At 36.6% G+C, this 26,076-nt stretch overlaps 2 protein-coding genes across 3 annotated transcripts; both read right to left on the reverse strand.

Annotated features, from left to right (window-relative positions):
- Nucleotides 1-608: 608 nt before the first annotated feature.
- Nucleotides 609-2,810, reverse strand: LOC128743238 (serine protease grass-like). The gene is made up of 5 exons (XM_053839781.1): nucleotides 2,668-2,810; nucleotides 2,441-2,598; nucleotides 1,489-1,730; nucleotides 1,235-1,431; nucleotides 609-1,176 (listed from the first exon to the last, which is right to left on the reverse strand). Exons 1-5 carry the CDS (start codon nucleotides 2,723-2,725, stop codon nucleotides 770-772), a joined length of 1,062 nt encoding a protein of 353 aa, XP_053695756.1. The 5' UTR covers nucleotides 2,726-2,810; the 3' UTR covers nucleotides 609-769.
- Nucleotides 2,811-8,299: 5,489 nt separating this feature from the next.
- Nucleotides 8,300-19,895, reverse strand: LOC128741733 (phenoloxidase-activating factor 3-like). Of its 2 annotated transcripts, none has more exons than XM_053837728.1 (6): nucleotides 19,606-19,895; nucleotides 13,941-14,079; nucleotides 13,724-13,884; nucleotides 13,448-13,659; nucleotides 9,477-9,673; nucleotides 8,300-9,398 (listed from the first exon to the last, which is right to left on the reverse strand). In XM_053837728.1, the coding sequence occupies exons 2-6, from the start codon at nucleotides 14,017-14,019 to the stop codon at nucleotides 8,986-8,988; spliced, it is 1,062 nt and encodes a 353-aa protein (XP_053693703.1). In that variant the 5' UTR covers nucleotides 14,020-14,079; nucleotides 19,606-19,895; the 3' UTR covers nucleotides 8,300-8,985. The 2 variants fall into 2 exon arrangements, with proteins under 2 accessions (XP_053693703.1, XP_053693704.1); XM_053837729.1 differs by lacking the exon at nucleotides 19,606-19,895 and adding an exon at nucleotides 18,351-18,397.
- Between the last annotated feature and the right edge of the window lie 6,181 nt (nucleotides 19,896-26,076).

Consider the following 26,076-nt stretch of genomic DNA (forward strand, 5'->3'; position numbering starts at 1 on the left):
TCATCTACGCTGTTTGAAAGTTAACAGATAGCCTTCAGCTGACAAATACATTGAACCTGAAGTCAGCTCCCATCAGCAAGTTTTCTAGATTCAACGATAAACTGGTTCTGAATCGAAGAGTATAAACCAACCGTTAGCAGATGAAGCGAGCGTGCCTTTCCCTGATTCGAAGATTTTCCCGTTGCAGAAAAAAATCCACTTTCTTACCCTGTCACCTAGCGCTGTCGATTCCAATCACTGCTAATTTCATAACCTCTACTGGTCAGAAATGTTTTGCAATAATTAAATCAACCAGAATTACATATGATTTGTAGCTTCTTACATTCGTATTGTTCACATCTTTTGCGCGGCAGAAAGAGACATCTATGCCTCTATAGTTGATCACAATAAGACAACGTACTTTTGTGTCATCAGGTAGTGGTGCGGGATTAATCATACTTATTGACGGTAATTAATTATAGAGAAACAACCGGTTTCAATTCTTAATCGTTTCCTGCCGGTCGTGACAAATCAGCGGATTGAATTCTTTCATTGAGAATGTGGAAACGAATTTCAAAATATTGGATAATGTTTACATTAACTTTTAATTACTCAATTAAGTTCTTCGAATACCAGTTGTTGGATATACCTAATCGAATTATTAACTTATTCGATTCAATTAGATTCCGATCGAAAATACGAAAAGTAGTTATTGCAGCGAATATAATTTTAATTACAATTTCGATAAGGCCATCAATTCAAACTAAACTAATAAATGTCATACTTAATTTCATTTCAAATTCTGCAAAATCCATTCGATATAGAATGTCACATTTGTATAGACACCGGGTGCGTTTTGTACTCCACAGGAATTTACTCCGAACGATACGATCCCGTACTGCACCGACGACGATTCTCGTGAAAGATACTGCAGAGGTCCTCCGGAATCGCCGGCACAGTTGTCTATTTTGCCCTTGCCAACGGCGCAAAATTGTCTTTTATCATCCAGCGTAATGGCATCATTCATTCGGGACAGCTTTCGACCACATCGACCGGTGGGCAGTAGCGACAGCGATGCATACTGCAGCACATCCGAGGTGCTTCCATTTTCGGTGTAACCCCAGCCAGACACAATCATATACGTTGGAACAGGATCCCGTCGCAGAGACCCGATAGGTAAGCAAATCGTTTTAACACCTGGGAGATAAAATTAGCCGATGATTATGAATTAATTAAAACCCGTCAAACGACCTACTCAAACTTAGCCTGGCTGGATTGGCTAGTTTTATCAATGCAATGTCATTCTTCCGTTTAGAAGAACTGTATAGAGGGTGTTTGATGAATTTATCAATTTGAATATCCTGTGGTGGGTCAGCACAATCCTTTTGATCATCAAAATAATTACAGTCGATAGGTTTGGAAATGTTATTTTCACCTAATCGGACAAAAGCTCTGTAAAGTACGGTAAAACGTGAATGAAGGTCATTAAAGTGAGTCCTGGTGGCTCACACATCTCTGTCACAATGAGCCGCAGTCAGAACATAGCTCTCGGCAATAAGTGTTCCTCCACATTTCACGGTCCGGTCATAGCTAAGTAGTAACGCCATCCAAGGATACTGGAATACTCTGGCCGTTTTTCCATAAGAGATTTTGTCATCGACGCTTTTTCCGCAAGTCTTCGTGTTTACCATTGTCAACGCTTTGGATCTATCAGACAGTGGAGGACGAATGTTACAGCAGAAACTGTGGATCTAGAAGTAGAAGATGTGGACATTATTTTCTCATTCTCAAAAACCAAAAATTGAACGAACTGGGAAAAATGATATGAAAACTGTGAAAAATGATTGACTTGACAGGTGGGATTTAAACCCACCTTATCTCCGGTCGAGCGCGTTATCCAATTACACCACCACTTACCAGTTTATTTTCAGGGATTCAGTTTTCTTTTCGCTCTTCCAATTCGTTCGTTTATCACACATTTACCCTTTATATACAGTCGTTAAAAACAGAAAAAATATTTTCTCAAATATGTTTGCTCAATTTTGTGTCTTTCTTACTGTTCATGTTTTGATAGTTTTGCTATTTTTCCTATGTATCTCCGGATTTTTCTGTTTATTCTTGGAATTAGAACTGACGTTTTTAATTCATCATCAGTTCTAATGCCCAATAAAGACTGAAAAAGCCCGAAAAGACATAAGAAAAGAATTTGCATAATTTTTGTTTTTTAAATTGAAGATAAGCATTTCTTCGATATTGCGAGCTTGAGCAAATCAATCGACAATTTCATTAGTCATAATAATGAAGTGAAACCTTTATGATTTTAAGAAGATTTGGTAGATTCGAAGAGGGATCTGAATACTTATACTTAAGCAAATAGAAGAAAATCATAGAATATAGGAAGGAACCTTAAAACAGTTCTAAAAGAATTAGTTCAACAACAAAACAACTAAAGCATGCTTACGTTCAAATTTCCACGTTTCTCAGTTCGGCAATGGTTGTTCCTAAGCTGAACCTGTACATCTGGATGCAGCTTCAAAACGGGCACGCCGACAAGATGTTCGAACTCCGGGCAGAGGTCGAATTCTGTACAGCGCTTTTGACCGACGCATTGTCTCAATCCTAATAAATAAACAGCTCGGTTTACGTTCCCGTTGATTTAAAAATGAAGTGGAAAAACCTCACACGTACCGAATACTGAGTTTACAAATATAATTGTCAGCAGAAACGGTATCCTTAGAAACCGCATCGCAATCAATGTTTTGAAATTCCCACTTATAAAAGCGTAAATTTTCCAACCTAACAAATTTCGGCAGAGAGTAAAACACACTGAGAAAGTAATTTCACCATTTGATTGCTACCGAGCATGAACACTGACTGACTGAAATAATAAAATGATTCGCATCAGTCAATTGTACGGGGAACGAACACGTCCATGTATTGGAAACAAATATTCAAAACAACGATAGGATAATCACGAAACACTAAAATAAACATTGCACGTCTAAAGGTATAAGCAATCCTATAGCCTTCGAATGGTAATTGAGCTGGATGAATTCGTGAATTTGAATCCCAGTCTTTATTCCGCGTTGACAGGTTTCGCATGTCGAACTGATACAAAATGTATATTTTTAGTGGTTTAAAATTGGTTAGATATGAAGTTGGTGATAGAAATAGTCACAGATTCTTTATGGAAACCTTACCGCTAATTGAAAAATCTTAGAGATTATTTGTGTAACTAAAAACTTGTACAAAATAAATCGACAGCAGTCTAACGATTTACTAAATGTGATGTTATTAGGTATTACATTATTAGGTATTTCTCGAAAACTGACTGTCATTACAATCAATTCTATACATTAATTGAATGATAAGTGGATTGCATTAAATTGGTAAACCGATATATTTTTGTTAAATTATTGATTATTGATTGATTATAAAATTATAACCCAGGTAACCAATAAGCATTTCCAATGCAATTTAAATGCAAGCCAATAAGCATTTAAGTTGCCTTAAATGCTATTTTGGCAAAGTATGCGGTTACTTTACTACTAGCCGTCTTATAGTGCTTACAATGCTTTTTTGCAGCTAATTACCGACAAGAAGAATTTAAATAGAATTGTGAATGCCAATTTATAACAATTATGCAGTCAAAAGGCTGATAAACAGCAACCTGCAGTATAAACCGCCAGGGATGCTAATAAACGATTGATTTACTGCTTATACCAATGCTTATTGTTTACCTGGTAAATTATTAAATTATACTCTTCAAAAGTTTTTCATAACCTCTATAGGAATCAGGTAATAAGCTGAAGTAGCCTTATCACGCTCTGCTGAAAGCAGCAATAAAACCGATTATGCTTTTCGTTGCTTGACAGCTACCACCATAATTTAATAAAGCCTTTCGCTACAAAGCATACAACTTGCTCTGGTGAAAAGCTAAATCTGTCCGCCAAGTTTGTTAGCTTGAAAATGTATCTGTAAGCAGAAAAGTTAAAGTTTTACTGTCAGATCATCCTGATCGATTTGGCTTGCAGTGACCATAATAAAATATCCCATAGAATATTTATTAAATTTTAGCAGTTTAAATTAGCTTGCAGCACATGCGCATAAAATTTTATCGTGCATATTGACATGATAGGTGGATAAAATAGTGCAATTTTCGAAAACTGGTCGTTTTAACAAAATAACTATATTCTGTTAGTCAATCTCAATTTCTAGTAGAATCAATTAAGTGGCTTTCTGTGACAGGAACAGCGAGTAAGGCTTGTTCGCGACAAAATCTGGACAAATTTGCTAGAAGTTTAATCCATGAAACAATTTTATATCAGTTATGTGTGTATCGGTAATAATTATCAAACAAATTAACATTACTTATTTGGTCTGCATGAAAAATTGGCGAACTTTGGAGTTTACCCTTACCATGAAGGCCAGTGCAGACTTGTTGGCAACCAATTTAGCTGCGTTTGTCCAAGACTTTCGAAATCTTCTTATATATAAAAATGGATTTCTGGCTGTCTGTTTGTCTGTCTGTCGGGATGTTCCTTATAGAATCAAAACCTACTGAACAAATCGGCGTGAAAATTCGCATGTAGAGGTTCTTAGGGCCAGGCAAGGTTTTAGTGATGGTTAGAGATCGCTCCCCCCACTAAGAGGGGGGGCTCCCATACAAATGAAACACAAATTTCTGCATAACTCGAGCAGTAATCAAGCAAATAGAACAAAATTTGGCATGTGGGTGTTCTTGGTGACAATAATTTATTCTATGGTAAGTTGGGACCCCTCCTCTCTTTAGAAGGGGAATTATGACTCCTCTCCCCTTTAAGAGGGGGGGGGGGGCTTCCATACAAATGAAATACAAATTTCCTCATAGCTCGAGAACTAATCAAGCAAATGGAAGCAAATTTGGCATGTGAAGGTTTTTGAGGACAAGAATATTTTCTATGGTGAACTAGGACCCCTCCCCACTTTAAGAGGGGGGCTGCTGTACCAATGAAATACAAATTTCCTCATAACTCGAGAACTAATCAAGCAAATTGAACCAAATTTGGCATGTGGGTGTTTTTGGAGACAAGAATTTTTTCTATGATGAATTGGGACCCCTCCCCACTTTAGGAGGGGGGGCTCCTATACAAATGAAATACAAATTTCCTCATAACTCGAGAATTAATCAAGCAAATGGAACAAAATTTGGCATGTGAAAGTTTTCGAGGGCAAGAATATTTTCTATGGTGAATTAGAACCCCTCGCCACTTCAAGATAGAGGGCTCCTATACAAACGAAATACAAATTTCCTCATAACTCGAGAACTGATCAAGCAAATGGAACCAAATTTGGCATGTAGGTGTTTTTGTAGGCAAGAATTTTTTTATGATGTATTAGGACCCCTTACTTTTTTAGGAGGAGGGGCTCCCATACAAACGAAAAACGAATTTCCTCATAACTCTAGAACTAATCAAGCAAATGGAACCAAATTTAGCATGTGGGTGTTTTTGTAGGCAAGAATATTTTCTATGGTAAGACCCCTTCCTACTTTAGGAGGGGGGGGGGCTCCTATACAAATGAAAAAAACAAATTTCCTCATAATTCGAGAACTAATCAAGCAAATGGAACCAAATTTGGCATGTGGGAGTTTTAGATAGCAGAAATTTTTTCTATGGCGGATTACGACCCCTTCCCCTTTTAAGAGGGGGGGGGGTCCCATACAAATGAAATACAAATTTCCTTATAATTTGAGTACTAATCAAGCAAATGGAACCAAATTTGGCATGTGGGGCTTTTAAGGGGCAGAATTTTTTTCTATGAGGAGCTAAGACCCCTCCTCTGTTTAGGAGGGGGGTTTCCCATACAAATGAAATTCAAATTTTCTCATAACTGGAGAACTAATCAAGAAGATGGAACCAAATTTGGCATGTGGGAGATTTTGGAGTCTTGAATTTATTTTATGATAGTTAGAGACCTCTCACCCCTGTGGTAGGGGGATATGGACTCTCATACAAATAAAACAGAAATTTTTGCGAAACTCAAAAACTAATCGAACTCGAGAAATTCGAAACTCTTCCATAAAACATTACTGTGTTACCTGACTCATAACGAATATACGTTATATACGGGGGAGGGTCTCGTAAATCAAATACTCTGTGGTTTTTCGTTTAATTGATCATAAATTCGAATAGAGCATACAAATATCAACTATATAACATAAGAAATTACATGTTTACTCCAAAAATAAAAGCATGAGAGATTTTAGAATTTCGGAAATAGGGGTGCGTTATGAGTCAGGTAACACAGTAGTCAATAACAAGACCATAAAAACTATCTATAGTAACACTAGATCATTCAGGACGAGACGGCCGCGAGTGTTACCGGCGACCCGCCGTCGGAAGCGCCGCCCACTGGGGGGAGGCAACTCTCCGCAGAAATCACTACTGTCTAGGTTTATTTGTTTTCCTAGGTCTACCTGGGTTTCCTGGAACGAGCGACAGCGAGTAAGGAGATGATCGCGAAATGGTACATTTTTTCCACAAAAAAGTTTTCCGTGAAATGGTACATTCCGCTTAAGGTTTTTCGCAAAATGATATTCGGCGAAATGTTGTACAATCATGGCGAATATTACTATCCGCTTTCTGGCTATGCAATGAGCGGACAGGGGAGTTGTTTTCTACTTTACTGTGAGGAAAAATTGCAAATTTGTATATTAAACTACCCATTCCTGGTAACTAATAAGCATTCACATAAGCAGCAAATCAACGTATTTGGCTTTTTATACTGCACGTTGTTGTATATTAGCTTTTTGACTGCTGTAAATTGGCCTACAAAATTGTATTCAAATTCTTCGTGTCGGTAATCAGCTGTAAATTAGCATTGTCAGCACTATAAGAAGGTTATCAGTAAAGTAGCTGTATATTTTGCCAAAATAGCTTTTAAGTAGCATTTAAGGCGACTTATATGCTTATTGGCCTACATTTGAATAGCATTGGTGATGCTTATTGGTTACCTGGGATGCTTTCATAGTTACGTAACTGCCAAAATGAATCATCTAAGGTTGAACACCTCAGAAACTTGAAAACTCGAGATTGTGACAAAGATCATCCGCGATTCATGATTTATGTACAACACAGGTTAATTTGTGGCAATACGAAGTTTGTCGGGTCAGTTAGTTTATCTATAGTTGTTGCTTGTTGTTTGTGCTGGGACAGCTCTCTCTTCACCAAAGCCCAATACCGCTCGATGGGGCGTAACTCTGGACAGTTAGGTGGATTCGCCTCCTTCGGTACAATATTGATTCCATTAGCATCATCCCATTTCAAAACATCTTTGGCGTAGTGACAGGATGCCAAATCACGCCAAAACAGCGAGGGTACATCATGGCTGTGTAGGAACGGTAACAATCGTTTCTGCAGGCATTCTTCACGGTATATTTCCTTGTTAACTGTTCCCGTAGTGATGTAACTTTTGCTTGCTCGACCACAGCTGCATATGGCCTGCCATACTAAATATTTTGGGGGAATTTGGCTTTCTTCTTTGTCCTTAAAAGCTCTGCAACGCCATTCTGTTTCATGGCAGTGTAAAAAGTCATACCAGGAAGCTGTTTAAAGTCTTCTAGGACATACGTTTCATCGTCCATTATAACGCATGGAAACTTCGTTAATCTCGTTGATCGCCTTCCAGTCTTTCAAACGACTTTGCATTCTGCCAAGCCTGTACCCAGCTCATTGGTTGCTCGACAGCTCTGGTAAACTTCGGCCTTGCCGAAACAATTCCTCCACACCTTCTTACCTTCTCTTGACAGATCTTTTGAAGTACCGCTTCCCGGAAGTGCCATCCGCTTTTCTAGCTGTACCAGCAGCACCCTGTCGTCATCCATGAAATTCAGCGATCTGCAGTTCTATTCTATATCCTTATTTCGTTGCCTTTGTCCTCGTCGAATGTTCCGAGTCAAATTTCCTGCCATCTCAGCTGTTGTGCCGAGACAACACATTTCTTAATTCAACCGCCCGTCCCGCATCAAACACTATCGTGAGCCGCTCCTAATCTGGAATACAACCGCGCATTTGGACGAGGAATCGTCCAGCCATCTAAATGTTTGAATGCATTCTCCCCCACCGAGTAGCAATCGGCTGTTACTATTTAAATTCGTCCAAACAGGAGTAGAACGACAATGGTGTGACTGAGCTTCTCACTAGTGGAATTGGAACTGTAACCGACCTGAAGGAGATCAAGCGTAAATGGATTTTGACTGCCAAACAAGTGAGAAAATTGTTGGTTTTCAGGAATCGTTTTTTTTATTTTAAGATTTTTTTTTCGATTTTTAATCCTTGCAAAATTACTACTATTTGAGATTAATATATTCTAAACGTATTCTAGGGACACTCAATACGGAAGGCACAAATCCTCCACACGATTGTGAGGAACGTGCTGCTCGAGCCAAAAATGCTGAATACGGCGTTGCTTTCAACAAGACTCCTATGAATAAATTTTATCTAAAATATATCCTTATCGCGGAATGTTCAGGATGATTTTTAATTGTAACTTTAGCCAATAAATCATCAAACCTAGAGTCAAAAGGTTGTATTATTTGGCACTAGAACTGATTATAGGTTTTTATTTTTTATGATGGTTATCAATACTTAATAGTTCTCTTGACTGCTCGGAAATCTATTTACCTATCTTAACCGCGTGCTGCCGCGCGAAAAATCTAGTTGATAGCTTATGACAAGGAGCACATTTTTTGCTTGCACCTAAAGACTATGTTGGATAAGTCAAGTGTATCTCTTTAGTGAACTTTTCTGTCGTTCTGTTTGTAAATTTGTAGTTATGAAATGATTTAATTTACCTTTAGTTTATCTTAATACGCTAATAGAGGAGAAAAAGCGTAAATTATAAGCGTGTAATGCATTATAATTTTGAACAGTTCTTGCTTCAATGAAATCCTTAATGTTCGCACATTTTTGGTTTGCTGTCATCAATTTTCATACCGAAATCGAATAGCAAACTTAACCCAACACGTTACTCATCGACATTTTCCATAATCCAGTTCAAATAATACAGCACATTGGTGTACACTCCGGGTTGGCTTTGTATGCCGCAGCTTCTGAGTCCGTAGGAAACCACACCCAGCTGGTAGAAACGCGTCGTGCGATTGGAAACGTACTGCAGTGGTCCGCCGGAATCTCCGGCACAGTTGTCCACTGCATCGACGCCTCCGGCACAAATTTGACTTTGATCCAATCGCAGAGCTACACTCAGCTGTCGTACACTGGTGGCACAGGTGTCCAGTGAAACGGGCGGAACACGAGCGTAGCGCAACACATCGAAGGAGGTTCCATTTTCCGTTAAGCCCCAACCGGAAACGATGAAAAATGCCGGATTGATCATCCGATCTTCCGGAGTACCGTTCGGAAGGCAAATCGGTTTCACACCTGAAAGTTGATTCGGAGAAAATATATTTCATATAGGCTGTATTTTATTAACTTAGGGTCCAATTGTTCAGTACGTACTGTTTGAAAATTCAACCGGACGTTCCAACCGAAGCAATGCGATGTCGTTCTTTTTTCCCCGTTCACTGTGCAGCGGGTGGCGCGTGATATTTACGACTTTGATGTCCTGCGGTGGAGGTGCACATTCCATCTCTTCCTCGATAATAAGGCAGTCGATTGGAGAGGTCAGATCCAGCTCGCCTACTCGTACAGAAATGCTGAAAATCGATTTGCGAATGATTTGGGAGTTACAAGAAAGTCGTATGGGTAATTTTGTTCTGTTAAAATATTATATAAACAGTCAATTCGGTAGTCACTTTAAGTTTCATGTAAACATTCAGATAAAACTGAGCTAAAATTGACAAGTATAGAACAATACTGATAAAAAAATCTAAGCAAAAACCAAATCATAATAAAACTTAGGATTTAAAATGAATTAAAAAAGAATAAACAAACTTTCAATCAAAGTGAAGTTTTGTGGCACAAAAATATACAAAAATGACACGAATATGATACAAAAAGATACTAACATAATACAAAAATAAGCAATAAAATCACTGGCGTGCTCAGGATGGTGCACACTGGCAAGTCTAGTTTCAACTTTGATTTCAAATCCAAATCCAATTTAAACCCAATCATTTCCATTTTTAAGTCCAATTTTAAGTTAAGTGATAGTGGAAAACTGAAAAAAACGTTGGAAAATCATGTTCTGTCACATGAAATTTTTTTGAAATATTTTTTTCCAAGCTTGCCAGTTACTAATCTTTTAATGGTATGATTTTCATGAAAACATTTTCTGATGTTCCTCAATGATCGAAAAACTCGGTTTTCTTGAATAGTTACCTAATTCAAAAATCTCATGAACCAAACAACGTGGAGCATACAGTTTCTTATGAGAATGCTAGTAAATTTTCTTAGCATATTCACAATTTGATTACCGATAGATCTAGAGTTAGTCCGTCTTCATCTGGTCTCCAGAAAACGGAAAAGTAAAACTGAGACGGAAACAGCACGAAGGAAAACGTGACAATAACTGGACAAACGGAAAAGAGGAAAAACGTGGGAGAAAAAAGATTACAAGGGAATGAAAACGAGACATAAAAAGAGATAAAAGGAGGAAAAGAAGAAGATGGGAGAAAAAATGGGAGAAAACATGACAAGGAAGATGACACAGGCCAGAGAATGAGAGAGAACAGAAGAAAAATGCGAGAAAAAAAAAGAAAAAATGTAAAGCAAACGAGATAGAAAATGAAAAAAATGCGACAAAAGCGGGAAAAATAGGGATAGAAAAGAAAAACTGAAACTACGGATGTTGCGCGCGAACCGGTTTAAGATGCAGTGGAAGATAGTAGCTGTCAGGGGGTCGGAGCCGCCACGGTAGCTGTCATCAGTAAGTTGTCAAAGACCAGTAGAATGTCATCGAAAAACATAACAGCGAAACTATTAAAACTAGTAGTTGTCAAAACCGAAAGTTGATTGATCATAGAAGTACAAGAAACCAGTTGAAGTTTAAGATTAAGAATTAAGATTAAATATTGTGCTTAAAAGTAATTATAGCTAAATACTAAATGCTAATTGTTCTTAAATTAAATATCTTCTAATTTACCTTATACTGTTTAAAATTGTTAAACATTGAATCTGTTTGCGGTTAAAATTAATCGGATACAAAATTGTAAGTAAGGAAAGTATAGTTAGAGACGCGCACTAAATAAAATATATTATAGCTTTCAGCTCTTGCGACGTGATATCTACGCGTAGTGCTTCAGGGAGTCCGAAATCTCCAATTGTACCAACAACGGAACCATAAAAATGGAGAAACGAAAACAGAAAAAAACGAAAAACGGGACAGCAAAAAAATAGAGAAAAAATTAAAACGGAAGACATAAACAATAAAAAGAATATAATAATAATATAATAAAAGAAAGGCAGAACGTGACAGAAAAGGAGGAAAAGCAGGACAGAAGTTAAAATGCGAAAAAAGACGAAAACCGGGATCGAAAAAAAGTCGAAGTAAACAGAAAAAGACAGACAGCAAAAGAAGAAAAACGAATCAGAGGATTCAAATCCAATTTAAACCCAATCATTTCCATTTTTAAAACCAATCTTAAATTGAGTGATAGTGGAAAACTCAAAAAAAAGTTGGAAAATCATGTTCTATCACATGAAATTTTTTTGAAATTTTTTCCTAGCTTTTGAGTTACTTATCTTTTAATGGTATAATTTTGGTGAAAACATTTTCTGATGTTCCTGAGTTATGATTGAAAAACTTGGTTTTCTTGAATAGTTACCTAATTCAAAAATTCATATCTCATGAACCAAAAAGTGACGAAAAACGGGACAAGAAAGGAATCGAAAAGTAACAGTAAAACCTGATAGAACAAGCGGGTAAACGAGATACGAGAGAAATATGGAAAAGAAAACAAGAGAAATCAAAACAGAAAAGAAGAATAGCAAGAGAGAAAAAAGAAAATCGACAGAGGGAAGGGAAAAAAATGGGAAAAAGAGGTTAAACGGGATATAAAAGTAGAAAAGAGACAAAATACTGGTAAATGGGACAGAATAAGAAGAAAAGAAAAGCGGGAAGAACGGCTAGACAAATGTAAAACGGAAGAGAAAAAGATGAAAAACAGAAGACAAAAAAGGGAAACCATCAACGACAGAATAAACGTTACAGAAAAAATGAAAAAGTGATGAGTATCATAAAGAGGAAAAATGCAACAGATGAAGACGAGAATAAACAAAGGTAAAAATGAGAAAAAAGGCAGATAAAAGGAGTTAGAAAAAGATAAAAATTGGAAACAAACAAAGGGAAAAGAGAACAGAAAAGACAGAAAAACGAGAAAGAAAACATAAAAAAAACAAACGATGAGGTAAAAGAGGACTGAAAATAAGAAAAAAATGGAACAGGAAATGATCAAAAACGGAATAATGGAACAGGAAACATGTTCAGAAAAACAACAGAAAATAAGAAAAAGAGGCGAAATAGAAGGAATAAGAAAAAAAATGAGAGTGACAACTAAGAAAAAAAACAAAAAGGTTTTTTTAATCAAGCAAAAAAAAGGATTTTGAGCATTTTACTTAGAGATTAAACGTGAAAACCAAATCTATTCTTGCTTTTAATATATACGTTATTATTTTCCATGCAAAAATTTACTAGAAAAAAAAGACAAAAACGAAAGAAAATTTTTTTGGCCGATTTTCAGAAATTCCATTGTTTGAATTTCCATTTCTGTTTCGTGTTAGAAGCGTTAACTCAATTCATATACTAATTTTTCGAGTTTTTCAGGCTGTAGAACCTATAGACAATTGATTTTAATAAAAAAAAATTAACTCATATCCTACAAATTATTTATTTGCCCCCAGATTTTTCAAGCCAATTGTCAAAGGGGGTGGGGGAGGAGAGGGGGGTGGTGAACGACAAAAACGTTAAAAATGATTTGCAATGGCCTGATCTAACAAAAACAAATTTCGTGTGTATGCCAAGTTTGAAGTAGAACTTCAAGTTCAAGTTAGTTCAAATTCAAGTCTAATTTTTACTGTTCCATGTCAAGGTCAGTTTTAAGTTCAATTGTTTTTCTGATTTTAAGCCACTATCAAGTATAGTTTAATTCCAGTTTTCATTCATGTCCTTATATAAGTTAACAGAACAGTCTTTCTTACTTATTCATATGTACAAAACTTGTCCTGAAGATATTTTCATAATTTTTCGATGGTAATGCAATCAGAATTTTCTGTCCGACGTTGGACAAACCGTAGTCAGCTTATTATTTGTGGCTGTGTGACGTCTGACAGACAATTCTGACTGGGAATTTATTGCCATAGAACTTGTAATATCCTATCGTACTGCACTAAAGTATTACTTTTGAGGAACGCATGTCGAATTATCAAATTTTAGATACGTTCTTTGGTTTACTTAGCTAATGGCTTCAATTTTTCATTCGAAAAAAGTAGAAAAAAGATGCCTAGCTGTAATAAACAGTCACAGTACTTACATTTTCGCGGATTTGAGACAGTGAGCGGCCGTCAGCACGTATCGTTGGCTGATTAACGTTCCTCCACAAACAAAATCATTTTTGGAATCTTCCAGCAGCACCATCCATGGATATTCGTAAACCTGTGCAATTTTTCCTTTCGATATTTTATTCGATGATTGCAAGCCACATTGTTTAGAGTTAAGCGGCGTTGGGCAGCAAACACTGAGTACCTGAAAAAGCGAATTTTACTTCAATCACTAATTATACGACTCAGAAATGCCATGTTAATCTTACCGGTGTATTGTTGATTTTTTCGTTATTGCAAAGATTGCTGGTTGCTTTCTTCTGCAGCTCTTTTGGCCAATCACGATAATTTGTTCCTGAGGCGTATGGTTTGTAAAGAGAACAGTTCTGAATTGGAACGCAAAGTTCGTTGAAGGAACACATTTTCAGTTCTGTAATGAAAAAAAAATCATTTATTTCAAGTTACGGCTAGTTACAACGTACTTACGAGCTGCTAATGTTCCGGCAAACAAACTCAACAATGTAGCTATTCTCATTGCAGCCTGTCGATCCGTTTTGCACTGCATCTTCGGTTCGTTGTACTGACCGTTGAGTGCAACGTGTTCCGCAACTAATCTAAATCGACACTGAAACAAGAAACATCAAGCGATGTAGTCTTACCATCTCTTATAAAACCTGGCGCTCGTCGGCGAAGAAGATTATGTGCCGGTAGGGATTTCACATTTAGTTGAAATTCAATGGAACGGGGGAATTTTGCGGGTTGGCGAACAGTCTGGCGTTCGGTGAATGGGATTCGTGAAGATTGTATTATGTACTGAGCAATTTGCTACTAGTACGAGTGACTACCAGAACAGAATAGAGACGAGCCACACTGTTGCGGATCTCGTGACAGCTAACGAGGGAAGCAAAGTCACCAAATGGCAGATTGTCGTGTGATTTCATGTGTGATGTACAATAGATAAAAATGAGATGAATAATGACGTTGAAATGTGGAAATTAGTATAATTTAGATTCAAACTTAAAATTAAATATATATCCGGAGTGAGAATATTTTTGCATTACATTTTATTATGATAATATTAGACTAAACTCAAGTTTTTAGTCTTGACCTTGAAATGCGGTCATACATATATATTAATATTTTTTGAAACGATGGTTCTACAATTGATGAAGGGACGGTAGGGGAAAGAAATGTAAATTTTTGGTGAAGGAGGGGAAGAGCGGAAAGGAAGTGGGGGGTATTGGTAGCTACGCTTGACAAGTAGTCATTTTGACTCCTACCTTTTGTCCAATGCTGGAAGGTGCATGAGTCGAACCAAGCTATAATCTGAGATTATAACCGGATTCGAACCCACAACACCCGCCAGGGCATGTGGTTTGCTGGTACTTGTACCTTTGAACCATAGAGGCGCTGGACAAAAGGAGACTGCAAAATCCACTTATCAAGAAAGCGGTTTTGGTTGGGTTATCGACACATATTGTGCCGCTTCCTACATCAATTGCAGATTACCACCGAGCGAGAAGTTTAAATCTAACTAGTTTTTACTGGCAGGAAGGATAGCTTAGCGATTCATAATTTATTTGTATACATATTGGATTGGATATGTGAATTAGCTTTGGTAACATGTATTCAATAGCTGAAATGTAAAATGCAATAAAACATAGGAATGTATTTTATCCCAGAAATATCGAAATTACGCGTAAACGCAAATATATAGGTTATAAAAAAATTAATTTTCAGTTTATCACTACGCCTGATATGAAGCTTGGGAGATAATTTACAATGAAATGTGTAATGAATCTTTGCTTACCATATTATTGGATTAGTAACAACACCCAGGAAAATATATCTGTTGTAGTAAAGCTTTGAAGAAACTGAATCACTGGAGAATGATTATGAATCAAAATGCCTCTTTAATATAACAGCTCTACACTCAAAATTATCCGTCCTTTCCACGTGAAAAATCACGTAAATTTCTCTACAGGGAGTTATGTGGCTTTCAGTCAGCTGATTGTTATTGGAAAAAATAATAACATCTATCTGATTTTCACGTTAACGCATTAGTATGCGTGCGAACTACCTGAAAATCACATAAATATTACAGGAAAAGCTGGATGGAAAATATTCACATAACTTTTCCTTTGATTTCGATGTGAAATTTATTTTGAGTGTAATAATATATGCACATTCCTAAGTAATTTAAAAGGAAACTCACTAGCTAAGAATACTAATCCCAAGTAACAATATTACACCTTTTTAGCATTCATGATAATTTATAACGATTTTATAGCGGTAATTGGCATGCTTCTTAGTTTACAAACTAATTTTTATAAAGAAAAGCATAGGCAGTTCATATTTTTGCTACAAGCTGTTTCTAATACCTTATAAAGTCAAATGGTAAAGTCAGAAACTCTCAGCTTTAAAAATAATTTTATAACTGTTCCCTGTTCAATGAAATCGTCTGATAAAACAATAACAAATTACACTGACGTTTGTTTATAATCGTCACAGTAAAGTATTTGATAAACGTGTTTTACAATTACAAATGCCATCATTACACCTTTTGGTCTTACAATAGAGTGAAAAGCATATGCTGTTGCTTTTTGGACAGAACAAAGCGTATTTTAAAACAAAATATGTTTTGTTATCACTGAAATAAAGATGGACGCCCAGAAGGAGAAAATAAGAAAAGTTAAAACCAGTGCACAGTGGTCCAAAAAGCGAAATACGTGATCATGTGATATTGCGCCGAAACGTGAAGTTTTTCGCATGTAGTGCCCTTAGGAACATTTCTTGGTATAACAAGCCCCTTTTTGTGAGAAAAATCTTTGGGTGATTAATTCTCTTAAAAGTTAGATACGAAATTTATTTTCTTGTATATTCGAGATACAGGTTTGCTACTTTCAGTAGCAGTAGTAAATATCAATACAAACAACTTTTTCAAAGACACCATACTTGTATCTCTTTATGGAAATTATCTATGAACCGTTATTCGTGGACAAACCCTTTAAAACGGTTCTTAAACCCTGACTTATTCTGGTCAATTTTTACGTGTTCATAGTATTCTAGAAAGTTGTTTATCTTGCTAAAATCAACGTTTCTGCAAAACATTATTATAGGGTATATGATTTTGAATGGACCTAGTCGAATTCTGATCTAGAATGGACCTATTTTTAAATAAGAATTTTAGGATATAATTATCAAGTCTTTGTACTGTATTTAGCTTTTATGTTTATTTTTAATCATTTCTGAACGTAAATATACTAAAATTAAATTAAAATTATAGCCAAAACCACTTTATTGCCGCGTATTTAAAAGTAGCTGTTTTTCAGCGTTTTGGCAGTCACCATAGATTATTTTCAAACTGTTACTACTCGGAACCCTTCTGGTTTGAAATAAAACAATACTCTTAAAATGATGCTAAAATATGTGTAATTTCAATTTAGGTATTTAAAAGTTCAGTAAAACCAGTAAAATCTTCAAATTCCTCAAAAATGTTAACCCCCTTTTTTGATCTTGAATGGACCTAGTTTTGCGCTTCGAGACATCGCTGACGGTAGCTATCATTGCCTACCACTAACGATGTGAAGAACAACAAACTAGCAGAGAAAGATGGTTCGGAGCGGAACTTATCAAAGTGGATTGGACAAATTGAGCAGCTGTTTGCATCAATTGATTGTCAACATTTAGGATCCAGACCGACTACCGGAGTGGAAAGAAAAGCTACAAGCTGGACTGTGAGTACTACCGAGCGATCACTATCCTAAATGCCGCCTACAAAGTGCAAGTCATCCTCCATCGCTCGTCGCCAATACCAAAGAGATTTGTGGGAAGTTATCAGGCCGACTTCAAGGAGGGTATGTCTACAGTGGATCCTCCAGAAGTGCCGCGAATTGTGACTTCCTGCGCATCATCCGTTCTATGATTTCAAAGCCGCGTATGATAATGTAAAACAACAAGAGCTATGGAAAATCTTGGACGAAAATGACTTTTCAGGGAAACTTACTAGACTTATCATGGGTACGATGGATGGGATCGAGTACTGTGTGAGAATTTTGGGTGGATTGTCTGACCTATTTGAATCTTGCAGAAGACTTCGAGCGAGAGGTAGTCTTTTCTATCTGCTATTCAACATTGCACTTAAAGGTGTTATAAGACGAGCGTCGATCGATATGCGTGTACAATTTTTAATAAATCTTTTCAAGTTATCTGCTCTCCCTACGACGTGGATGCTGTCAGCAAAATATTAAAACATCTAAAACAAAGTATATGCTGGTGGGCGGGACCGAGCTCGACAGTCTGCTTAGGTAGTACCGTAGTAATTGATGGGGATGAGTTTGAGGTAGTAGGTGAGTTCGTATTCGTTGGCTCACTGGCAACAGAGGACAACAATACCAGCCGTGACATTGAAAGGCATACTATCAGCGAAAGTTGTACCCATAGTGGACCGGTAATCCTCTATGGGTATGAATCGTGGGCACTGCTAGAATAGGACATGCGAGCACTCAAAAGGCGGGTGCTAGGAGAGATGGTTCGGCGTGCAAAAGAACGGTTTATCGAGACGAACATGGACCATGAACCCGCGCCCGTCTACGGCGAGCTCACTACCATGAAAGTGACCAAAGCTGGACGGATATGTTGAGCTAGAATGTCGGACAACTATCCTGCAAAAATGGTTTTTGCATTAAAGCCAGAAGAAACACGATGAAGAGGAGCATTTCGAGCGTGGTGGCAAGACCTGGTGGAGTGAATTCCGGCAAGCACTGGTGCCCGCGGAAATGGAGACCTGAAGCCATGGAACGAGTTAGATGGAGGATTTACGGTATGCAGGCCTTAGGCGTAAGGCCAATGTAAGTAACTTTGTTTAATTGTAACTGTTGAAGTTGAAGTATTTACCTAGCTTTTTTTTATCCAAGTCAATAATGACAAGCACGTGCAATTGATTACATACAAAAATCATGCATAATTCATTCGATTCCACACACTGATTGCTGCTTGATGTCACTTCGGTTACTCGTTTAAATAAGACTGCTTGTGAGTGAGCTAGTTCGTTTGTTTTCTATGAATTGAAACATTGAACAATGGAAAACTCTAATGTGAAACGCAAACCAATCCACCTACCTGTACGGTGAGGTTTTCATATTGATATCGCTGATAGAACTTCCAATTTTTGAAAAAGTTCTTTGTTTGTTTTGCATTATGTGAATTTTCAGATCGACAGATGTACAAGTGGCTTAGAGACACCCCTTCGTTGGAAAAAGACGGGGGCGGGTGGCTATTGACAACTGGTGAGGGTCAAATAAGAAAATAACGCTTTGTTTCTCCTTTTTTATAGACCGCATGATCGACTCTCGACTGGTAGAGACTGTTAGAATCAATAGGATCGTAGCAAGAGCCATGCAATTGTTCTGTACACAAACAGATGGCCGCAAATTTTTACTTACATTTTTCATCGTGCGTCCCTCATATAAAAGCAATAATTCAAGAAATTTGTTTAACTCTATGATTTTGTTTACTGTTTCACATGATTCTGAGTAATTGCAGTAATTCTGATATTGCATCTTTGCATCAACACTTTCAACTAATCATGTCAAGTTACATATATAGCAACAACTTAATCTACACTTTGAAATAAGCCAATGTTTCCACTTAAAACCTCTCCCAAGAAGCTACCATAGATAACCCGAACCAGAATGGTCATGTCTATATGATTTGATGCTACATAACGAGATTTCGTTCAATGTTCTACCACATAAAAATCCTTAATCAAGTTTTTGATGGAACCACACTTCTTGTAACTGAAGCGAGGTTTTATACAGATTCACAACGGACTACATTGCACACAGCAATCTGCGCGTCCTTAGGACATGCAAAACCACGTACAGTTCTTTATAGCGAACGCAATCAAGAATGCAAAAATCGGTTCATACGAAATAAAAATGACATCCGAACGTAGACAACTTATTTTGTGAGCCTTAATAAACAAAGTATCATTTTTAAATGACATTATGGTTATTTCTTGATGAGAAAAGAAAAAAGTAGTAGCATCCAGCTCGTACATCATCATCACAAACACACACACACACAGACTTACTCAAAGTAAGCAATCAATTATAACTGCATTTAATTACGATCTATTATCAATACTTACGCGGATCAGTTGAATTGTCTTCTATCCTATCAGTATTTGTAAACTTATTTGATATTTGAAGCTAGCGGTTGAAATAAGATCCACGATTGAATTTAATTTAATTTTACAATAAATAACTCAACCAAGCCACCGTTAAAACTCGACACACCAACAGCAGTTTTCTTTATTTCCAACCGCGGAATGAGCAGTTGCTTGCTTGAAGGAACTGTAGGAAATAATTTAGTATATTTTTGATTTTCGCTTCCCACTTCCTATTCCAGACCATCGGCAACGCAACGGCAAGTCAATGTTTATTATGGTTCTCGGACCGATGACTGACCCTCTCCGGTTTCATTCTTGCTTATCGCGTTCGTTCAAGCGGCGCGCGCGCGGCTCGGAATAGCGTAGACAAAAGTGTGGAAACTATGTCCACTTAGCAGCTAGCCACCAAGCTCCAATACATTTGAAAAATCCCATACTTTACTACTTCGGGCCCCATCAACAACGGTTCCGTACTTGTGATGGCTTCTCCGGAGATCGTGAGTGTCAACAAAGAAAACTGGTATAACGAGTTTTACTACATTTGTACTATCGAAGATCACGTTGTTGGAGTAGGATTGCTCAAATTTATTAAATGGAGAGTGTATTTGTTGTGGGAGTCCCCGCTTATCATCTTTTATAGCTTGTTGCATTTTTCTGATAGATGCACTAATAGTGAACATTCTGTTATTGAATAGCGAATACCCCAGGATACTATTTACTTAAAGTTGAGACCTTAGTCGGTTTGATATGCAGGAATCGGTACAGTTGTTAACGATTCCAACCGCTCTCTGGTGTATTTAATAATAGCTTGGCAAAGCGGCATGCGGCGCGTCGCACTGTTCTTCTCTTACTCAAACTTTGGTTTTTCCAGCCCGCACAGGCCGTCTTTCTCGAACGACACCCATTTAATCATCTCACCCCACGCTGTGGTAATAAATGTCCGCTATTTCTTCGTGATATGCGAATTATGTGGAAAAACCCAACCTCGAACGATTCGTTGAATGATGGGCTGCTTGAAACGATTCATGTACATATATTTTATTTGCAAAAAAGTTTATCTACAATACAAGAAAGGATAATTAACTGAAAAACATAGCATTGTTCCCTGAAAAAATGTTCTATACGTTTCGTAATATTTACCTAAACCTTTGAGGTCGAAAAATAAATACCTATTTGAACAGAACACTAAAACAGACTACAGATAGAACAGATTGAAAAGTAAAGAGTGAGAATTCAAACTGCTTTTTTCTATGAAGAGCTGAAGCACCTTTATGAGTGACTTTCCTAAAAGATAAATTGATTTGTATTTGTCAAAAGTTATATTCACTTGTTAATAAACTGACATTTTATAAGTTAAATGTCAAGTTTAGTTTCGAGTCAAAAAATATCGATAGAAAAACGACAGAAAAAGAGAAAAACTTCTGGAGAGTAAAGACTAAAATCTGGCATGAAAAGAAATAACAAAATAATAAAAGTGACAGAATGGGAAGAAAAACGGGACATAAAAAGAAAAAAGTGGAAAACAATGTCAAAGAAAAAGAGGGAAAACGGGGCATAAAACCAGGACAACATGAGTAAAGAGCGGAATTGACCTGAAGTAAAATGTGAGAAAAAGCATAAATAAAACGAAGGTCAAGTAAAGGCGTAAACCCGAATCTCGGTTAGGCGTTGCTGCTAGATAGAGTCAGTAGGATTATTGCACAAAGTCTTAGAAAGACGCTTAAGCCCAAGACTTTGTTTTTTGGACAGAAAAGAAAAAACGGAACACAAAAAGAGAAAAAACATAGCAAAAAGAAGGAAAAGAAGAGCAGAAAATACGGGAGTAGGGAAATGGAGAAACGAGAACAGAAAAAGAGGAAAAACAGGACAGAAAAGAACAAGACAATGGAGAGAATATATGAAAACGACGGAAGACATAAAGGAAAACATGGAACAGAAAAGGATAAAAAGCAGCATATAATAAGAGGAAGAACGGAACCGACGAAACCGAAAAACAAGAGGAGTTAAAAATCGAAAACAGATGAAAACCAGGACCGAAAAAATCGAAACGGGACATGCAACGAGCAGAGGAAAAACACAGTAACACGCAAGAAACAAGACAAAAAAAACGGAACAGAGGAAATTCAGGAGTCAGCAAAGGTTGAAAAACGAGACAGCTAATGAAGAGAAATGGAACAGAAAAGGAGGAAACAGCGGGAAAAAAAGGAAACCGATAGAGGAAACGAGGAACATGGGAAAATACGCCTAACTAGATATAAAAGGGGAACTTACACAAAAAAATGAAAAATGAGACTGAGAAAAGAAAAACGGATTTAAGGCAACGGCAAATAAAAGCAAAGAAAAAAGTTAAACGGAAGATGAAAACTAGAGAACTGAAGGAATAACGAGAAAGAAAATGAGGAAAAACAAGGAGAAAAAACGAGATAGAAAGGGAAGAAAAGAAAAGGAGAAAGTACGGGAGCAAGATAATGGTGAAACGAGGATAGAAAAATAATAAAATGGAATCTAAAAGGGATAAAACAGAAAAGAAAAGCAGGACGTGACAGAAAAGACGAGAGGCATAATAATACAAGACGAGAGGACATAATAAGAGGAAAAATGAAACAGACGAAAATGAAAAACGGGATAGATTATGAGTCTAAAAAAACGTAAGGAGTTTAAAAGCGGGAAATACACGAAAACCGCAAGCACTTGATAACGATAACGAAAATAAAAAGAAAGTAGTAAATTATCTCAAGGAAACTGCACTATAAAAACAGTTGTAGAGAGAAAATAACAACTTATAACAGACACGAATTCACCGAAAGGTGTAAAGTGTCTCTAATAAACAAACAAACGAAAACTGGAACTGGTAAAAAGTCAAAATGGGGCGGAAAACAAGGTAAAACGAAAAAAAGACGGAAAACAGAGGAAAATCAGCAATCCCGCGAAACAGCGGGACAGGAAATGAATCTAAAAGGAATAGACAAAGAGGAAACAGCGGTAAAAAGGAAAAACTAGAGAAAAAATAGGGAAAACAAGACAAGAAAGAGAATATGGAATAGAGAACAAGAGAAACCAAAAAAAGTAAAGATTAAAGATAGGACGACAAAAATTGAGTCCATTTCGAGCTTAATTTTTAGTCCAGTTTCGACTTTGATTTTAAATCCAATTGGATACGACAGTCCATAGTTTTCAATCTAATAGGCCGGTAGTTCAATGATAAGTAATAAACTGATTCGCCATCCTATGATTACTGGTTCCCGGCCAAAACAATCTGCTTAAAGGTGCTGTCAAATGAACCAAAAATAAATTAATGTGATCAAACCATCCCTGTCATAAATTGCTTATCTTTTAATGATTAAAATTTCTCAATTGCACTATTTTTCATTTGTGAGTGTACTTTATGATACTGAATTAATGAAATATGAATTTTTTAACCAGACATTTCTCAGTAAAATTGATTCTTTTCAGCTATAAACTCAGGAATGAGAAAAATTTATCGAATTTTTTTAAATTTTTTTTGTTGATTGCTGGGAGTTTTCTTGTATTTTTATACTAAAATTGCTGGTCTGCAATACTTGTTTCTAGAAGTTAAAATTTAAAAGTCAAAAGTCATAAGTTGAAACTTAAAAGTCTACCGTCAAAGTTAAAATACAATACATTAGGTTCGGCTGAAACACTAACCACTCTTATTAGGTCACTCTATGCGGCGCATGCTGCTTCACACGTTAGCGATAAATTGGCGTGAATCTTGTTTTTGGGTGTCGAAAAAGTGGGAAAACTCCACACCGTCACGCGATGCTAATTTCTGTTGTGCTTATTATTTTTGATTGTCACCTGGGTTTACCACAGCATGAGTCCTTTGTAGTGGCTAATCCAGTCGATGCACACGTTATTGTGTTTTCTGGATGTAGCAAAACAGTGTTCACTTACTGAATTTGTTAATTAATTTTGTTGCATAATTGTTTCACACTGATTGCAAAAACAAGTTCATGCGAAGAAAGGTGAACATTTGCGACATGACGGGGTGGTTCAAATAACCTTTACTGTTAAATTATTATCGCTGTAAAAGTGAAAAGTTAGTATGAATGGAACATTCCCAATTATTGCTTCTGCGGTTTAGGGAATACCTGTTTTGTAGGAATTAATGTTTCAGATTTTGCAAGTTTCTCTTTTCATGCGAAATCTATTTTCTTTGTATTTGTCTGAAACGTTTGAAACCACTTGGCATCCGGCTAAATAAGCGTAGAATTTGATTGATTCAATGGTCTCAGATTGGTTAATTAAAATCGTATTTAGATTGTAAACTGTGGTTCAGAAGTAACATTACCATGAATATAGAGATAAAAGGGTATTAACTGTTGAAATCTTGTTACTGTCATGAAAAAGTTTGTAATGAATGCCGCTGTGAGAGTACTAAACAATAAGCTTTCATGAGTATTTATTTCATCAAAACTTGTGTGAAAATCTTTATAAAGATACGCTAACAAAAGATAATATCGGAGCTTTACAGTTTACAATATCGTGTTAAACAAGGCGCCTCCATCGGTCTGAACGAAAAAGGGAACGCCTGGTCATTTTCCTACTTGCAATGCCGCACTCTCAGAACGCTAAAAAAATTTGAAAATCGTGAATTAGCACAAAAAACGATATTGAATTGAGTGGGGTAATCCTATTGTCTCGAACACGCGTATTACACGAAAAGAAACTCAATCTCTAATATTTGGGAGCATTTGCTCTAACTCTTTTATTCATACGGCCTATTATTTCAGGTTTCTAGCTTATGTTTTATGAAAATACAGCATGAATAATAATCATGATGATGTAATCACGAACTTTTTGCAGTACAAAGAAAACACCAGCATTATTATTCATAATTTTGTGTTGCTTGGCAGTTATGGCAGTTCAGTTATGGTTTCACAACATTTCTAACTTTATGATATCATGCATGGTATCGAAGTCACATTACTTTCCGTGTTATTTAACTAAGATCAAAATGCGTTGATGATAAACTCCATGTATGTTATGACTAGTAGATATGTTACTTTCATTTTGTTCACCTCTGGCCTCTGCGCTAATTACGTCTGTGAGGTCTTTCTCACAAACCAGTACGAAAATTATAGGAAGATATATTACGAATAACATGAATGCAGGAAAAGTCTAGTTTTAATGCTTTTATTAACTTTAATAAAGTTGTACCGCAGCCAGTTGACTTATGAAATCTTTCCAAGAGACCGCTCTTTCTTCACGTTTTGTCTCGCCCAGGAAATACTATAAACACATATGTTTCATTATCTTCTACCAATTACATTCATGGATAGACTATCGTTATAAACAAATATTTCAAAACAAATAACTTCAACTACAAAGTAAATAGTTTAGCTCATTTTTCTTCGAATTAAAACAAATCAAAGCTATTTTTAAACGGCAGAAGACATTGTAGATATTTTTTCACCAGTTTCTTAAAATTCCATCCGGTGTTCCTCAAGGCGGCGTTCTCGGCCTATTGCTCTTCAGCATCTTTGTCAACGACTTAGGCGTATTTATATCGCTTCATATACTATCGTTCTATGACAATTAAATTTTATTACACACTATCGGTTGTAGACTGCATAGCTGTACAGGAGGATCTAAACATTTTGCACTGCTTTGTCAAAGCACTGAAGAAGGCTGTAAGTAACAGTCGAAATACAAAGTTTTTAGGTTTCTAAATTACCATATTAATTTCAGTACCAGAGCAAATCGAAAAACTTTTTTCTTAACTTGTGGTCGAAATTCTGCTAAGACGCTCAACGTAATAACTTTTAAATTATACCTTTCCTGTTGTCGAACCCATGGTTCCATCAAGTCGAGCAGTGAAGACACCTGTCAGCCCCAGCTGCAAGTCACCTGCAAAACTTAAAACAACCGTATCGCTCTTCTAAAATGAGGAAGAAATAGACTAAAAGTTAGTCTTAAATTCCGACACGAATTATTATAAAACAGCTGAGCAAAAGGTTTCCTGTAGTCACATATACTAGCTAATTAACGTGAATCAGCTGCAATTAGCAGAATGGTGATCGAACAACATATGCCAATATTCTTCAGGATCGAATGCGAGTTTTAATGACTCTGCACTTAAATGAGTCGTATTGCATGTCTTTTGCGCTTCTCAAGAGAAGTCAGAACTCATGGGTTTTTCCAATACGAGAAGTTAAGTTCAGTTGGATCAACACCAAATTAAAATTCGAAGCTGTTTATCTCTCAATAAGATAGTATTCAGTTAATGGAAAAAACTGACATGTGTGTAAACATTTGTAATAAAACTCTGTTTCACTTTAAAGTAAAACCTACCATTGATTTTTTTGTTAATTTATTTCAACAAACAAGCGATTACAATGTTTTCAATTTCATCGTATAGATTAATGAGTGCACATTAAACATATGCTTTCCGTATTCTCATATGGGTGGTTGGGGAAAAGCGGTACC

The sequence above is a fragment of the Sabethes cyaneus genome, chromosome 3, assembly GCF_943734655.1.
Source record: "Sabethes cyaneus chromosome 3, idSabCyanKW18_F2, whole genome shotgun sequence".
In the NCBI taxonomy this organism is placed as follows: domain Eukaryota; kingdom Metazoa; phylum Arthropoda; class Insecta; order Diptera; family Culicidae; genus Sabethes; species Sabethes cyaneus.